The sequence below is a fragment of the Erythrolamprus reginae genome, chromosome 2 (assembly GCF_031021105.1).
Source record: "Erythrolamprus reginae isolate rEryReg1 chromosome 2, rEryReg1.hap1, whole genome shotgun sequence".
NCBI classification, from domain to species: Eukaryota; Metazoa; Chordata; class Lepidosauria; order Squamata; family Dipsadidae; genus Erythrolamprus; species Erythrolamprus reginae.
The window spans coordinates 30,574,736-30,592,744 of NC_091951.1; the positions used below are offsets into that span (position 1 = coordinate 30,574,736).

Genomic DNA, 18,009 nt, shown 5'->3' on the forward strand with positions numbered 1-18,009 from the left:
TAAGGGAGAAATGTTGGGGGTTGGGAGTAGACACTATAGAGTCCGGTAATGAGTTCCACACGTCGACGACTCGATTGTTAAAGTCATATTTTTTACAGTCAAGTTTGGAGCGGTTAATATTAAGTTTGAATCTGTTGCATGCTCTTGTGTTGTTGCGGTTGAAGGTGAAGTAGTTGTTGACCGGAAGGACATTGCAGCATATGATCTTGTGGGCAATACTTAAATTGTGTTTTAGGCGCCGCAATTCTAAGCTTTCAAGACCTAGTATAGTTAGTCTGTTTTCGTAAGGTATTCTGTTTCGAGTGGAGGAGTGAAGGGCTCTTCTGGTGAAATATCTTTGGACGTTTTCGATAGTGTTGATGTCTGAAATGTGGTGTGGGTTCCAGACAGATGAGCTGTATTCGAGGATGGGTCTGGCATAAGTTTAGTAGGCTCTAGTCAGTAGTGTGAGATTGCCAGAGCAGAAGCTGCGTAGGATCAGGTTAACAACTCTGGAAGCCTTTTTGGCGATACAGTTGCAGTGGGCTTTAGCACTTAGGTCATTTGATATTAGTATTCCAAGGTCTTTTACTGAATGTGGGTTGGCTGTGAGGGTTTGTTATTATTTAGACTTATATACTGCTTCACAGTGCTTTACAGCCCTCTCTAAGCAGTTTACGTAGAGTAAGCATATTGGCCCCAACAATCTGGGTCCCCATTTTACCGACCTTGGGAGGATGGATGGCTGAGTCAACCTTGAGCCTATTGAGATACAATCTACCAAACTGTTGGCAGCCGGTGATCAGCAGAAGTAGCTTGCAGTACTGCATTCTAACCACTGTGCCACTGAGGCCCTTTATATAAAAGTGGCTTGCCTTGTCAATGTTGATGGGTGTCTGCTTGAAGAATTGGGCAGAAAAATAGCATCCCTGAACTCTGACTAGCATTCTGAAGACGTGGTGAAAACACATAAGCATAGTATCAGTTGGAAAACTCTGAGAACCCTAGACCAAAAATATCAGGCAATTACTGGAAGCCTGTTACTCAGACAGATCAGCCTGAATAGAATAGAATTTCATAGAATTTCATAGAATTTCATAGAATTTCATTGGGCAGGTGTGATTGGACACACAAGGAATTTGTCTTGGTGCATATGCTCTCAGCGTACATAAAAGAAAAAGATACATTTGTCAAGATAGATACATAGAGATAAACAACATCTAAATACTAGTGTTGGGCGAACTTCATGAAGTTCGGGTTCGGCGAACTCACCTGAACTTTGCCATGAAGTTCGGGTTAGTTCGCCGAACCTGAACTTTACCCGAAACCGAAGAGCAGCAGCGCTTTTTAAAACTTTTTTTAAAAAGTTTGTGCAAAGTTCAGGTTCGGCGTTCGGCTGAACATCGTGAAACGCCGCCACCCAGGAGGAGTATGGAGAATCCCATCGTGGGATTTCCCACCTCCCAAGCAAAAGGAGGTAGGAAATCCTACGATGGGATTCCCCACACTCTTCCCGAGCGGCGGCGTTTCACGGTGTTCAGCCGAATGCCGAACCTGAACGTTGACCGAACTTTTTAAAAAGTTCAGGTTTGGGCTCGGCAAGTTCGGTTCGCCCAGCACTACTAATACCATTCAAATGAGACAATCAAAAAGCTAAAAGGAAAATAAAAATACCACAACAGTTCCTCCCTAGCAATCAACACCCAGATAAACAGAGACAAACATCCCCCAGCTCAGGGATGTCAAACTCAACGCTCACGGACTGGATCTGGCCCACAAGGGTGCTTAAGATCTGGCCCATGGGGCTTCCCTGGAAACAGTGAAGGACCAGCTCGTGGAGCCTCTGCCAGTGAAAACAGAGCTCAGGAGGACGGTGCACAGCCCTCCCAAACTCTGTTTTCATTGGCAAAGCGCTCGGGCCATCATAAGCGCCTCCACACGAGTGATATTTGTTCTGTCGGGCTCTCTGGTAGACTCCTCCCAAAAATTCACAGGTACAAATTTCAGACACACCCACGTTTGAAAATTCAAAACAATGTTCTTTATAATGAAAATTCACTTAAACCAAACCCTCTTTTTGTATAGCAAAGAGCACTCATCTCCAAACAAACCGGTAATTTGTACAAGTCCCTTATCAGTTCTGTGATACTTAGCTTGCAGCTGTGAGGCAATTCACAGTCCTTCTTCTTTCACAAAGTGAAACACACTTTGCTCTGGTTTAGTTTCAAAGCGGGGGAAAATCAGCACACAAAAGGTCAAACTCAGCAAAGCAGTCACAAAACACAACAATCAGATAATCCTCCACAATGGCCAAACCCACAGGCTGCTCTTTATAGCAGACTCACTAATTACCACAGCCCCATCCAACCACAGGTGGCCTCATTTTCTTTGATAATAATCTCTCAGTTGTTGCTGCCTATGCATCGCTCTCCACATGCGTGGCTGTATCATTAACTCTTGTTCTGAATCCAAGGAGGAGCTAGATAATTGATCTCCTTCTGAGCTGTCTGCCCCACTCTCCTCCGCCCTGTCACTCATGTCTTCTTGGTCAGAGGAGCCTTCATCAGCAGATTCCACTGGGAGCAAAACAGGCCTGCAGCATGTGGATGTCTCCCCCACATCCACAGTCCTTGGGGCAGGAGCTGGGCCAGAGCTAACCACAACAGATATTGAGCTGACTATTCCCCCCTTCTGCCTCCCCACAAGGTCAAAATCAACTCCAATGCAACTGATTCCCAATGCACCCCAATGCACATAATCATGGCAGCATCCTCATAGTCATGTGTTTGAAATTTGGGCACTTGGCAATTAGCTTCTGTTTAAGATGAGTTGCGGTGTCCTTGGGTCATGTACCTTTGGCGACCTGCTGACCAGCAAAGTCAACAGGGAAGCCAGATTCATGTCTGGATTTAGCATATCCTGAGGTAATGTCTCAATGCAGAAGGAAGGCCTACGTAGAGTCATTCTGAGGCAATTAAGCATGTAGCCGCCTCATCAGGTGAAAAGTATGCTCTCTCTCTGTTCTATGATCCTGCTCTGTGTGAAGTGAGCTCTGAAGCTCTGATAATTCACTGAACAACCCCGTTACTAATTTAATAATGGCAGTGATTCCCTTCACAACTGTAGTGGGAGAAGTTTTCAAATGGGGCAAAACTCAAAAAATGTCTCACTCAGCGATGGAAATACGGGGCTCTGTTGTGGCCGTAAGTTGAGGACTTCCTGTACTGGATTATGGGATTTTTATAATTTTTTTAAAAATTCTGTGCTTAAGTACTGTTTTTGACTGTTTTCCTGCAGGTTTTGAGCAAAGGGGACATCGTCTCTGCCAAAAGCGTTCCGCATGGAATTCTTTCAATAGCTCCTATTCAAATTACACCTAATCTGATGCCAACGTTTCGTGTTGTGGCCTTTTACCGCCTTGGGGATGAGATTGTCGCGAACTCCATATGGTTGGAGGTGATCCCCCAATGTGAGGGGAAGGTATGTTGTACGAGTGCGTAGTTGTGATTTTATGATACCGTATATCAGTGTTCCCTCTAATTTTGGGGGGGGGGCGGAAAAGTATAGTGTCTGAGCGGCAGTCCCTTCGGGACTGGGTGGCACAGAAATAATAAATAAATAAATAAATAAACAAACAAACAAATAAAAAACCCACCCTGTTTTGCCTCAGAGAATTTCAAAATAAAATACTGTACTATGTGTCTATAACAGTGAGCTCATAATAGGGCAACTCTATCAATATCAAAATGCCACTTAAATAGTTGAGCTAGTTTCAAACTAGATTTTGATTTTCTTTCTCTCTTCCTTACTCCCATTCTTTTTCTTTCTCTTTTCCTTCCTCTCTTTTTTCTATCTGTTTCTCTCTCTTCCTCTCTTCCTCTCTCTCTCCTTCCCTCTCACTCTTTCCCTCTCGGCTTCTGGGCAGGTTTGGAAAACTCTGAGTTGATGATGATTTTTAAGTGAGCGATTGCTCACTGCTCAGCTTAGAGGGAACTATGCCGTATATTAATGTTTTTAACTGACGTTTTAAATTTTAATATTAGATTTGTAATGTATTGTACTATTGCTATGTTGTGAGCCGCCCCGAGTCTTCGGAGAGGGGCGGCATGCAAATCTAATAAATTATTATTATTATTATTATTATTATTATTATTATTATTATTATTATTTAGGAGGGGTTTCCGTTTCTGAATGCATTCCACAGTTTTGTGCCAGTGATTTGTTTTTAAGGCAGTCAGTTGTTTCACCCATTGTCACATACCTGTTCTGTGCTTGGCTTGCTTTTTGGTGTAGTGCAAGGATGTGAAACTCAAGGCTGGATCCGGCCTACAGGGTGCTTAGATCTGGCCTGTGTGGCCAGCCTGGAAACAGCAAAAGACTGGCTTGCTGTGCCTCTGCTGGCGAAAATAGAACTCTGTTTTCACTGGCAGAAGGTTGCAAGAGGGCCGTTGCGGCCAAAAATGGGGTGCAGTGATCCCCCAAGCCCCATTTTCATTGGCAGAGGGTTATCAAAACAAACTGAGAACAAAACATCTGGCCTTTGAGCATGCAAGAAGGGACGGGAAAGCAGAAAGGGAAAGAAGAAAGACAAAGGAAAAAGGGGGGAAATGGGAAGAGAACAAGGAAGGAAAAATAAGGAAAGACCAATCCATTACTTTCCCGGCCTTCTGGAACCAACTCCCCCCGGAGATTAGAATAGCCCCCACCATCCTCGCCTTTCGTAAGCTCCTTAAAACCCACCTCTGCCATCAGGCATGGGGGAACTGAGATATTCTTCCCCCCTAGGCCTTTACAATTTATGCATGGTATGTTTGCGTGTATGTTTAGTTTTACAATAAGGGGTTTTTAGTTGTTTTAGTATTGGATTTACATGCTGTTTTTTTATTACTGTTGTTAGCCGCCCCGAGTCTACGGAGAGGGGCGGCATACAAATCCAATCAATCAATCAATCAATCAATAATTCATGAAGTTGTCACCTTTCCTGTCTAGAGACCAAGGAAGAAGTTGGGGTTAGCTGTCCTACTTCTCTCTCACTCTGTCTTTCTAACCTTCAGCTGGAGATCCGCTCCACATCAAACATAGACCATCTGCGCCCACAGTCACTCCTGTCACTCACCCTAAAAACAGATGCCAAATCTTTCGTCTCTCTCTCTGCTACGGATGCTGCCGTTTATGCTCTCAATGGAAAGAATCGACTCACGCAAGGCAAGGTATGGTGCCTTCAAGTTCAGCTACTCTTCTTGGTCATTTGAGTACACAATGGTGGGGGATTGGTACTGGTTTGGCCCGGTTCAGTGAACTGGTAGCAGCGGCAGTGGGAGGCTCCACCCATTCGGGACACTCCACCCACTCATTCAGAATGCTTCTGCACATGCGCAGAAGCATCACACACACGAGTGTTTGCAACCCACTACTGGTACACAAGTCCTTTTTTCGACTCCATGTGTATGATAGCTACGATAGCTCTCTACATGGGGCTACCTTTGAAGAATGTTCGGAAACTTCAAATCGTGCAGAATGCAGCTGCGAGAGCAATCATGGGCTTTCCCAAATATGCCCAAGTTACTCCAACACTCCACAGTCTGCATTAGTTGCCGATCAGTTTCCGGTCACAATTCAAAGTGTTGGTTATGACCTATAAAGCCCTTCATGGCACTGGACTAGATTATCTACGAGACCGCCTTCTGCCGCACGAATCCCAGCGACCAGTTAGGTCCCACAGAGTTGGTCTTCTCCGGGTCCCGTCGACTAAACAATGCCATCTGGCTGGACCCAGGGGGAGAGCCTTCTCTGTGGCGGCCCCGACCCTCTGGAATCAGCTCCCCCCGGAGATTAGGATTGCCCCCACCCTCCTTGCCTTTTGTAAACTCCTCAAAACCCATCTTTGTCGTCAAGCTTGGGGGAACTGAGACATCTTCCCCTTGCCTACGTAGTTTCTGTGCACAACATGACTGTATGTATGTTTTTATTTACTGGGGTTTTTTAGATTTTTTATATGTATAATTGCTATTTTAGATTTTAATTATTAGATTTGTCTCTATGTACCGTTTTTTATCACTGTTGTGAGCCGCCCCGAGTCTACGGAGGGGGGTGGCATACAAATCTAATAAATACAAATACAAATGATGGTTAGGATGATCCTGGGGACATTTGGATACCTGAGGTTTTGTTTTGTGTTTTGTGTTTTGTGTTTTGTGTTTTGTGTTTTGTGTTTTGTGTTGTGTTTTATTTTATCTCTCTCACTTCCTAGCCTTACCTTTCCATACGTGTGTTTATTTTCCCTCTTGAAATCAGGTTTCTGAGGCCATGAAAAGTTATGATCTTGGCTGCACTGCTGGCAGTGGGGAGGATTCCCATGGTGTCTTTGCCGATGCTGGTCTCTCAATTCGTTTTGGCAGAGAGCAAACCCCCCTCCGGAAGGGTGAGTAACCAGTCCTGAAGGAAAATAAAGGGGCAACTATCAGCAGTTTCTATCCTCATTGTCATATTTTAAAAAATGAATAATAGAAATTGCAATGCTGTGAGGAAAAGAAATGAAATACAGTGGTACCTCCACTTAAGAACTTAATTCGTTCCATGACCAGGTTGTTAAGAAGCAATTTTCCCCATAGGAATCAATGTAAAAGCAAATAATGCATGGGAAAGAAATAAAAGCTCGGAATTTGGGTGGGAGGAGGAGGAGGAAGAAGAGGAGGACAGTCACTGCTGAAGGAAGGTGAGGAGACGGGAATAAAAAAAATTAAAAACTTTAAGGCTTAAAAAAAAAAAGAGGGACTCAGAGGCAGCGTCCAGTGAAAAGAAAACGCTCCGTTCGCTCCTGAGCTGCCCAGAGAGAAGGGAGCGTTTCTTTTCTCTGAGCGCTTGGAGAGGGAATAAACCTCTGCCAGTGCCCAGAGAAAGGAAAACACTCCGTTCGCTCTGGGCTGCCCAGAGAGAAGGTAGCGTTTCTTTTCTCTGGGCTCTGGCAGAGGTTTATTCCCTCTCCAAGCGCCAGAGAAAGGAAAATGCTCCGTTCGCTCTGGACTGCCAAAGCCTCCTTAAGTGCCACCGAAAGGCTCCTCTGGCAGCCCAGAAAAACCCGAGATGGCCAGAATTAAAGGGAGAATGGCAGGAAACTGGCCGGGCCTTCGTGCCGCTCTCAAATTTCCTGGGAAATTTTTCCAGGCTCGGGTTCTTAAGTAGAAAATGGAAGAGGCAAAAAAATCTTGAACACCCAGTTCTTATCTAGAAAAGTTCTTAAGTAGAGGTACCCCTGTAACCCTCTTGGTTGGCTCAGGAAGACATAAGATTAAAACTGTCAAAATCTTGCAAAGAAAATGCCTTTTCTTCATCTTAGATTTTGTCTGAAATTTCAAACAAAACTCAAGGATTTTGACAACTTTATAAGAATCTGACTATTCATTGGCGTTGATTCATTTGCTTTACTGTCTGACAAGCAGTATTGGGTTCCTATTGGTATGTTTGGGGACACCGCACCTGTAGTTAAAATAGAACTGTGCGCGCAGCTCTGGATGTCCTGTGGGCACGCGCATGCGTCCCAGCAAGATTTGGCTTCTGCACATGCGCAGAAAGCAAAATCTCACGAGGGGATGCACACCAAGAGAGATTTTGATGATTATTTGCTTCTGTGCATGCGCAGAAGCAAATTGTTGCCGAAATCTCTCTTGGCGCCTCCCCTCCTGAGATTTTGCTTCCTGCGCATGTGAAGAAGCAAAATCTCACTGGTAGGCACATGTATGCCCGCCAGACACTTGGAACTGCATGCGCAGTGCACCGGTAGTGGCGGCAGTGGCAACACCTGATTATCTCAAGGACCGCCTTCTGTCGCACGAATCCCAGCGACCAATTAGGTCCCACAGAGTTGGCCTTCTCTGGGTCCCGTCGACTTAACAATGTCGTTTGGCGGGTCCCAGGGGAAGAGCCTTCTCTGTGGCGGCCCCGACCCTCTGGAACCAGCTCCCCCCTGAGATTAGAACTGCCCCCACCCTCCTTGCCTTCCGCAAACTCCTTAAAACCCACCTCTGCCATCAGGCATGGGGGAACTGAAATATCTTCTCCAGGTCTATACTGTTTATGTATGGTGTGCTGTGTGCATGTTTTTTTTTTAATTATGGGTTTTTAGCTTTCTAATTATTGAATTTGTATTATATATTGTTTTCTGTTGCTGTTGTGAGCCGCCCCGAGTCTGCGGAGAGGGGCGGCATACAAATTAATTAATTAATTAATTAAATAAATAAATAAATAAATAAAATACCCACCTGCTGACAAATATTGATTTTCTTCTGTTTCTGAGCAACTGCAAGCTCTCCTTTGCCATTAGGCATCATCCCTTTTAATGCTGTTAGTGGGATTTTATTTATTTATTTATTTATTTATTTATTTATTTATTTATTGAGCATCCGTCAATCTAATGAGCCGGGGTGGCACAACAGGTAGAGTGCAGTAACTGCAGGCCACTGAAGCTGACTGTAGATCTGTAGGTCAGCGGCTCAGATCTCATCACCGGCTCAAGGTTGACTCAGCCTTGCATCCTTCCGAGGTGGGTCAAATGAGGACCTGGATTGTGGGGGGCAATATGCTGGCTCTGTTAAAAAAAAAGTGCTATTGCTAACATGTTGTACAGTGTTCCCTCGATTTTCGTGGGGGATGCGTTCCGAGACCGCCCGCGAAAGTCGAATTTCCGCGAAGTAGAGATGCGGAAGTAAATACACTATTTTTGGCTATGAACAGTATCCCAAGCTTTCCCTTAACACTTTAAACTCCTAAATTACAATTTCCCATTCCCTTAGCAACCATCTAGATTATTACTCACCATGTTTATTTATTAAAGTTTATTTTAAAAAGTGTTTTTTAAAGGCAGATGAAAGTTTGGCAATGACATATGACGTCATCGGGCGGGGAAAAACGTGGTATAGGGGGGAAAAACCGCAAAGTATTTTTTAATTAATATTTTTGAAAAACCGTGGTATAGACGTTTCGCGAAGTTCAAACCCGCGAAAATCGAGGGAACACTGTAAGCCGCCCTGAGTCTAAGGAGAAGGGCGGCATTAAAAAAATCTAATGAATGAACGAACAAAAAACAAACAAATAAATCTTCTCCTTTTCGTTTGGACAGCGCATGGTTGCGAAGAAAACGCTTCCCGGAAAAAGCGTTCCCTGTCATTTCAACTTGAGTTAGATAAGAAGGGTAAGTGATTTAGCTTTACTAGATAAATGGTCAAAGCAATGGAAACTGCAGTTTAATGTCTCCAAATGGGGAAAAGGAATCCTCAATCTGAGTATTGCATTGGCAGTTCTATGTTAGCAAAATCTTCAGAAGAGAAGGATTTAGGGGTAGTGATTTCTGACAGTCTCAAAATGGGTGAGCAGTGTGGTCGGGCGGTAGGAAAAGCAAGTAGGATGCTTGGCTGCATAGCTAGAGGTATAACAAACAGGAAGAGGGAGATTGTGATCCCCTTATATAGAGCGCTGGTGAGACCACATTTGGAATACTGTGTTCAGTTCTGGAGACCTCACCTACAAAAAGATATTGACAAAATTGAACGGGTCCAAAGACGGGCTACAAGAATGGTGGAAGGTCTTAAGTATAAAACGTATCAGGAAAGACTTAATGAACTCAATCTGTATAGTCTGGAGGACAGAAGGAAAAGGGGGGACATGATCGAAACTTTTAAATATGTTAAAGGGTTAAATAAGGTTCAGGAGGGAAGTGTTTTTAATAGGAAAGTGAACACAAGAACAAGGGGACACAATCTGAAGTTAGTTGGGGGAAAGATCAAAGGCAACATGAGAAAATATTATTTTACTGAAAGAGTAGTAGATGCTTGGAACAAACTTCCAGCAGACGTGGTTGGTAAATCCACAGTAACTGAATTTAAACATGCCTGGGACAAACATATATCCATTGTAAGATAAAATACAGGAAATAGTATAAGGGCAGACTAGATGGACCATGAGGTCTTTTTCTGCCGTCAGTCTTCTATGTTTCTATGTTTCTAAATGCCTGGAGATGAAACCATGAGTTTCTCCATTGCAAGTCTAAGAACACATTTGCTCCAATTTAAGCAAATAAATTTATTGCGGAGAGCTAGAATTAGTAATAGGCCTGGGGGAACCTAAAGCAGGATGGAGCCCTTTAAATGGTTTGTTTGAATGTGTGTTGTTGCTGGAGTGTGGGGTGTTATCATTTTACTAATTTATTGTTTTATTATTTTTACTCCTTTTATTTCTTTTATATAGTTTTTATATCTGTGTAATGTGAAATATTGTGTTACCTTTTACCCAGTGGTGGGACTGAAAATTTTCAGCAACTGTTTCACACGGCGGCATGGCCTGCTCAACCTCCTGCACCATGATGGGGAGGCATTTTTACTCTCCCCAGGTTCCAGAGGCTTTCTTGAAGCCTCCAGGAGGTTGAAAACAGCCTCTCCTGACCTCCAGAGCATAGTTCCCTCTAAGCTGAGCAGTGAGCAATCGCTCACTTAAAAATCATCATCAACTCAGAGTTTTCCAAACCTGCCCAGAAGCCGAGAGGGAAAGAGTGAGAGGGAAGGAGAGAGAGAGGAAGAGAGGAAGAGAGAGAAACAGATAGAAAAAAGAGAGGAAGGCAAAGAGAAAGAAAAAGAATGGGAGTAAGGAAGAGAGAAAGAAAATCAAAATCTAGTTTGAAACTAGCTCAACTATTTAAGTGGCATTTTGATATTGTATAGAGTTGCCCTATTATGAGCTCACTGTTATAGACACACAGTACAGTATTTTATTTTGAAATTCTCTGAGGCAAAACAGGGTGAGTTTTTTGTTTGTTTGTTTATTTATTTATTTATTTATTTATTTATTATTTCTGTGTCGCCCAGTCCCGAAGGGACTGCCGCTCAGACACTATACTTTTCGGTCCCTCCTCCAAAAAAATTAGAGGGAACACTGCTCCAGAGTGCCTCTGGAGGCCAGAAATGGGCCCATTTTTGGACTTCTGCTACTTCTGGCAGGCTCCTTTTTCTCCCTCCCCAGCCTCTGGGGGCTTTCCTGGAGTCTCCAGGAGGAAGGGCAAAAATGGGCTCCCCCTGCTCCGGAGGTCAGGAAATGGGCCCATTTTCAGACTTCCGGTACTTCCAGTAAGCCTGTTTTTTGCCCTCCTCAGCCTCTGGGGGCTTTCCTGGAGCCTCCAGGAGGGCAAAAATGGGTTCCCCTGGGCTCTGGAGGCCCATTTTCAGACCTCTGGTACTTATAGAAGACCTGTTTTTTGCCCTCCCCAAACTCCAGGGGCTTTCCTAGATCCTCCAGGAGGGTAAAAATAGCCTCCCCTAGCTCTGGAGGCTCTCCAGAGGCCAGAAATAGGTCCATATTCGGACTTCCGGTACTTCCGGTAGGCTCCTTTTTCGCCCTCCCCAGCCTCCGGGGCTTTCCTTGAGCCTCTAGGAGAGTGAAAATGACTTCCTCCAGGAACTGGAAACCCTCCGGAAGCCCAGAACAGACCCATTTCTGGACTTTTCACACACACACACACGAGCTTCCACATGTGCTCTGCACTTACCTGGCAGGGGAAGGGCAGGTTGGCGGGGTCAGCCAGTCTTTGGAACAACTGGTTTGGCAAACCAGATTAAAATTAACATCCGGTTCACCTGAAATGGTACAAAACAGCTGAATTCCACCCCTGCCTTTACCTTTCATTGGCTCTTTTGTTTCTGCATTTTATATCCACCGATATTTTATCTTTTTCTCCCCCTCCCTCTTTTCACAGTTGCCAAATACCATACACCTGATCAGGCTAAATGCTGCAAGGGTGGCATTGTGCTGCTCCGTAATCCCCTGTCATGCGAAGCACGTGCCAAAAGGATTCAGAACACAGAGTGCCGTGAAATCTTCCTTGACTGTTGCCGCTATGCTGCCAAATTACGTCGCCAGTCTTGGGGAACCCAAGGTCTTGGAAGGGGTGAGTATTATTTATTTATTTATTTATTTATTTATTTATTTTAATTTAATAATTTAATTTAGTTTAGTTTAGTTTAGTTTAGTTTTGTTTTGTTTTGTTTTGTTTTATTTTATTTTATTTTATTTTATTTTATTTTATTTTATTTTATTTTATTTTATTTTATTTTATTTTATTTTATTTTATTTTATTTTATTTTATTTTATTTTATTTTATTTTATTTTATTTTATTTTATTTTATTTTATTTTATTTTATTTTATTTTATTTTATTTTATTTTATTTTATTTTATTTTATTTTATTTTATTTTATTTTATTTTATTTTATTTTATTTTATTTTATTTTATTTTATTTTATTTTATTTTATTTTATTTTATTTTATTTTATTTTATTTTATTTTATTTTATTTTATTTTATTTTATTTTATTTTATTTTATTTTATTTTATTTTATTTTATTTTATTTTATTTTATTTTATTTTATTTTATTTTATTTTATTTTATTTTATTTTATTTTATTTTATTTTATTTTTTGATTTGATTTGATTTGATTTGATTTGTATGCCGCCCCTCTCCGTAGACTCGGGGCGGCTAACAACAGTAATAAAAAAAACCCCATCATATAAATCCAATTCTAAAACAACTAAAAACCCTTATTGTAAAAACCAAACATCCCTACAAACAAATATAACATGCATAAATTGTAAAGGCCTAGGGGGAAAGAATATCTCAGTTCCCCCATGCCTGGCGGCAGAGGTGGGTTTTAAGGAGCTTATGAAAGGCAAGGAGGGTGGGGGCAATTCTAATCTCCGGGGGGAGTTGGTTCCAGAGGGCCGGGGCTGCCACAGAGAAGGCTTTTCCCCTGGGCCCCGCCAAATGACATTGTTTAGTTGACGGGACCCGGAGAAGGCCCACTCTAACCGGTCGCTGGGATTCATGCGGCAGAAGACGGTCTCATAGATAACCTGGTCCGGTGCCATGAAGGGTTTTATAGGTGATGACCAACACTTTGAATTGTGCCCGGAAACTGATTGGCAACCAATGCAGACTGCGGAGTGTTGGTGTTACATGAGTATGGTAACCCTGAGCCAGATGAATAAGAAAAGAGAAAGGCTGGACGAGGAAAGGCAATCCAGATGTTTGAACATCAATTCCTGTCGGTCCCCAAAACATTTTTTAAAACAAAGAGTTCCAGCTTCAGCGTTCTTCCTCACAACAGCCATAATATTTTTCTGTCACACTCCAAACCCCAAGAAAGAAATGTTGCCATTCTTAAAAGCAGATCTATTAATTGTTCCTCCCCCATAGACAGAATCTTGCCAAACTAAAATAGGCTAATGCCCCTATAAAGCATGTAGAGGCAGTCCTCGAATTACAACCTCAACTTAGGTTGCATATACGTAATTCTTTTGATCCATAGTGTATATAGACATTTCTCAACTTATGACCCCAATTTCGGTTGCTAAAACATCACAGTATTAAGCAAGTTTACTCCCATTTTACCACCTCTTTTGAATAGAATAGAATAGAATTTTATTGGCCAAGTGTGATTGGACACACAAGGAATTTGTCTTGGTGCATAGGCTCTCAGTGCACATAAAAGAAAAAGATACATTTGTTAAGAATCATGTGGTACAACACTTAACGATTGTCATAGGGGTCAATAAGCAATGAAGAAACAATCGACATTAATAAAAATCTTATGATACATGCAACAAGTTACAGTCATACAGTCCTAAGTGGGAGGAAAAGGATGATAGGAATGATGAAAAAACTAGTAGAAATAGAAGTGCAGATTTAGTAGAAAGTCTGACAGTGCTGAAGGAATTATTTGTTTAGTAGAGTGATGGCGTTCGGGGAAAAACTGTTCTTGTGTCTAGTTGTCTTGGTGTGCAGTGCTCTGTAGCGACAATACTTCACCAGAAGAGCCCTTCATTCCTCCACTCAAAATAGAATACCCTATGAGACTAGACTTTCAATCCTGGGCCTAGAAAGTTTAGAACTAAGACGCCTTAAACAAGATCTTAGTATTGCCCACAAGATCATATGCTGCAACGTCCTGCCTGTTGGCAACTACTTCAGCTTCAACCACAACAACACAAGAGCACACAACAGATTTAAACTTAATATTAACCGCTCCAAACTTGACTGTAAAAAATATGACTTCAGTAACCGAGTTGTCGAAGCGTGGAACTCATTAATGGACTCCATAGTGTCATCCCCAAACCCCCAACACTTTACTCTTAGATTATCCACAGTTGACCTATCCAGATTCCTAAGAGGTCAGTAAGGGGCGAGTACAAGTGCACTAGAGTGCCTTCCGTCCCCTGTCCTATTGCTCTCCTATATCTCCTATACCTTTCTTCTATTCCTATATCTCTTCTTCTATTCTTTCATTGATATGTTCTATTACTATACCTTCTTTTCTATTATTTCTTAGATATATTTTACTATGAGTATCTCCTCTATAACCTTCATCATGTATTTTACTATGTGTATATAGATATATACCCACTAAAACCCTCATTGTGTATTGGACAAAATAAATAAATAAATTTGAGGGTAGGAGTTGAAACAGTTTGTGTCCAGGATGCGAGGGATCAGTAAATATTTTCCCCGCCCTCTTTTTGACTCGTGCAGTATACAAGTCCTCAATGGAAGCACATTGGCAGCAATTGTTTTTTCTGCAATTCTGATTATCCTCTGAAGTCTGTGTCGGTCCTGTTGGGTTGCAGCACCAAACCAGACAGTTATAGAGGTGCAGATGACAGATTGACATCATTGTTAAGTGAATTGTGCAGCTGTTAAATTAGCAATACACTTGTTAAGTGAATCCTGCGGCCCCATTGTCAGAAGATCGCGGTGAAATTCCAGAGACTCTGCAGTGACTATTAAAACATTTGAATTTAAGAGGCCTGAATACCATTCCTTCTAAAGCAGGGTTCTCCCAACTTTAAGACTTGTGGACTTCAACTCCCAGAATTCCATGTCTGGCTAAGCAATTCTGGGAGTTTAAATCCGCAGCTCTTAAACTTGCCAAGGTGGAAGAACCCTGCTGTGAAGTTTTTTGGAAAAGAACAAGCTGTCATCTTTAGCTAGTGATTTTCTCTTTCTACATAGTTGAAGATGAAGAGGAAGAAGAATATTTTGATGATGACATTATCACGCTGCGAAAATATTTCCCTGAGAGTTGGCTCTGGAAAACCTTAGATGTGGATCAAACCCACACGTGAGTAGAACAGAAACTCATTTACAAGTCATGTTTCGTTTCTTGTGAACGCTTCATCTCTGTCAGATATTGGGGTCCAGGGAACCTGGCATCAAGCGCTGAGTCTAAATAGTTGCCTGTATAATTACATACAGGTCAGTAATGGGCAGCCATTTTTTAAACTGCCACACTGTGGCTGTGGCTTGTTTTGTGGGTGTGGCTTGATGGTCATGTGACTGGGTAGGAGTGGCTTGCCGGCCATGTGACCAGGTGGGAGTGGCTTGAACGATCATCATCGTTCAGGTGAACTGTTAAATCCTCGACTTACAACCTCACCAGTGTCGCTCTCTGGGGTGACAATTTGCTTTGCGTTTCCCGCGCTCTCCTTCCTGGGTCACTCCCTGCCTCAGGCTGGGTAGCTAGGCGAACGGGTGCCAATCAGCTGTTGAGAAAAGAGGGGGGAGGAAATGGGCCCCCTGCAACTCCTGCAGCTGCTGGTCTCCCTGCCGCTTTCCGAGAAGGAGGAAGAGGAAGAGGATGGGAGGGGGGGAATAGTCAGCTGGAGCTGGGCACACAGCTTCATTTCTGCCGATGGAACTGCGTTCCACCCCATCCTGCCTGCTGCCCACCCATGATACGGGTAGTCTTCAACTTACAACAGTTCATTTAATGACCATTCAAAGTTACAAGAGCACTAAAAAAAGGACTTATAACTGTTTTTCACACTTATGACCGTGGCAGCATCCCCTGGGTCACGTGATCAAAATTCAGATGCTTAGCAGCTGATTCATATTTATGGCATATTTAAATATGTTAAAGGGTTAAATAAGGTTCAGGAGGGAAGTGTTTTTAATAGGAAAGTGATCACAAGAACAAGGGGGCACAATCTGAAGTTAGTTGGGGGAAAGATCAAAAGCAACGTGAGAAAATATTATTTTACTGAAAGAGTAGTAGATCCTTGGAACAAACTTCCAGCAGACGTGGTTGGTAAATCCACAGTAACTGAATTTAAACATGCCTGGGATAAACATATATCCATCCTAAGATAAAAATACAGGAAATAGTATAAGGGCAGACTAGATGGACCATGAGGTCTTTTTCTGCCGTCAATCTTCTATTGCTAAATCATTTGCCATATTACAAACGCCTCCAGGAATATCAACCCTATTGCACACTTTAGAGTCATTGGCAAATAGGCAAACCTTCCCTACCAACCCTTCCCCTATGTCACTCACAAACATATTAAAAAGAATAGGACCCAGAACAGACTCTTGTGGCACACCGCTTGTAACCAGTCTCTGCTCAGAATACTCGCCATTAACAACAACCCTCTGATACATAGTTCCCTCTAAGCTGAGCAGTGAGCAATCGCTCACTTAAAAATCATCATCAACTCAGAGTTTTCCAAACCTGCCCAGAAGCCGAGAGAGAAAGAGTGAGAGGGAAGGAGAGAGAGAGGAAGAGAGGAAGAGAGAGAAACAGATAGAAAAAAGAGAGGAAGGAAAAGAAAAAGAAAAAGAATGGGAGTAAGGAAGAGAGAAAGAAAATCAAAATCTAGTTTGAAACTAGCTCAACTATTTAAGTGGCATTTTGATATTGATAGAGTTGCCCTATTATGAGCTCACTGTTATAGACACACAGTACAGTATTTTATTTTGAAATTCTCTGAGGCAAAACAGGGTGGGTTTTTTATTTGTTTGTTTGTTTATTTATTATTTCTGTGCCGCCCAGTCCCGAAGGGACTGCCGCTCAGACACTATACTTTTCCGCCCACCCCCCCAAAAATTAGAGGGAATACTGCTCTGATATATACGCTTTAGCCAGCTGCAAATCCACTGAACTATCCAGGGATTAAGTCCAATCTTCACTAATTTATCTATCAGCTCTTTATGTGGAACTTACCTCGCTGCTGGTTTGCTTCCTCCTGTGGCATGTGGATGCATGAGCTGAAACCCAAGCTTCTAGGCACCCCAAAAACAAGATGGCGGTGCCTACAGCGCTGCCATTAGAGCCTATTTAGGGGTGTGGCCAACCGGCAATCATTCCAGTTCGGCAAGCGGGGGGAAATTCCTGCTACCGGTTTTACAGAGCCGGTCCGAACAGGGAGCAACCCACCTCTGGCTGGGATGAGGGCTTAATGCAATGGTGAAAAGTCTTATGATGACCAGTGACTGCATTAAAGATTTGGAAGAGTTTTATCGCCTTGGTGGAAATGTCCGTGATAACAGAAAGATGAAGAAAGCTTCTTCTTGGTGTTTTTCAGGGAATCATTTCATCTTCCCGACTCCATCACCACGTGGGAGATCCAAGCAGTTAGCATGTCTCCTGCAAAAGGTATGGACTTCTGCTTTTTGGAGATCCAGAAACCCAGAGATCTTTGCCTCTCAAACATGTAGCCCAAGCATTTCCAAACTTGGCAACTTCAAGAGTTGTGGATTTCAACTACCAGAATTCCTCAGCCAGCCAAGTTGCCAAATTTGAAGACCTCTGCTCTGATCTATCTTCAAGATTTTCTTAGATCCCCCCCGCCCCCGTTTCTACCTGTGTCAGGATCTTCCCAGTCAAACAGAGGCTTTTCAGTTCAATCTTTAAACTTCCCGTAAAATATTTATGTTTCATTCATGGTTTGGTACTTCTTTCTTTCTTTCTTTCTTTCTTTCTTTCTTTCTTTCTTTCTTTCTTTCTTTCTTTCTTCCTTTCTTTCCTTTCTTTCCTTCCTTCCTTTCCTTCCTTTCCTTCCTTTCTTTCCTTCCTTCCTTCCTTTCCTTCCTTCCTTTCTTTCTTTCTTTCTTTCCTTCCTTCCTTCCTTTCCTTCCTTCCTTCCTTCCTTTCCTTCCTTCCTTCCTTCCTTTCTTCCTTCCCTTCCTTCTTTCCTTTCCTTCCTTCCTTTCTTTCTTCC

The 18,009-nt window shown here is 42.6% G+C and overlaps 1 protein-coding gene across 1 annotated transcript in view; it reads left to right on the forward strand.

Annotated features, from left to right (window-relative positions):
* LOC139163096 (complement C4-B-like) overlaps positions 1 to 18,009 on the forward strand; it is a 129,419-nt gene that overhangs the window by 51,495 nt on the left and 59,915 nt on the right. Inside the window, exons 13-19 of the mRNA XM_070744036.1 lie at positions 3,277 to 3,459; positions 5,034 to 5,189; positions 6,274 to 6,400; positions 9,095 to 9,166; positions 11,717 to 11,908; positions 15,023 to 15,131; positions 17,374 to 17,444. Coding sequence (XP_070600137.1) covers positions 3,277 to 3,459; positions 5,034 to 5,189; positions 6,274 to 6,400; positions 9,095 to 9,166; positions 11,717 to 11,908; positions 15,023 to 15,131; positions 17,374 to 17,444 — 910 coding nt within the window. The remainder of the gene's footprint in view (positions 1 to 3,276; positions 3,460 to 5,033; positions 5,190 to 6,273; positions 6,401 to 9,094; positions 9,167 to 11,716; positions 11,909 to 15,022; positions 15,132 to 17,373; positions 17,445 to 18,009) is intronic.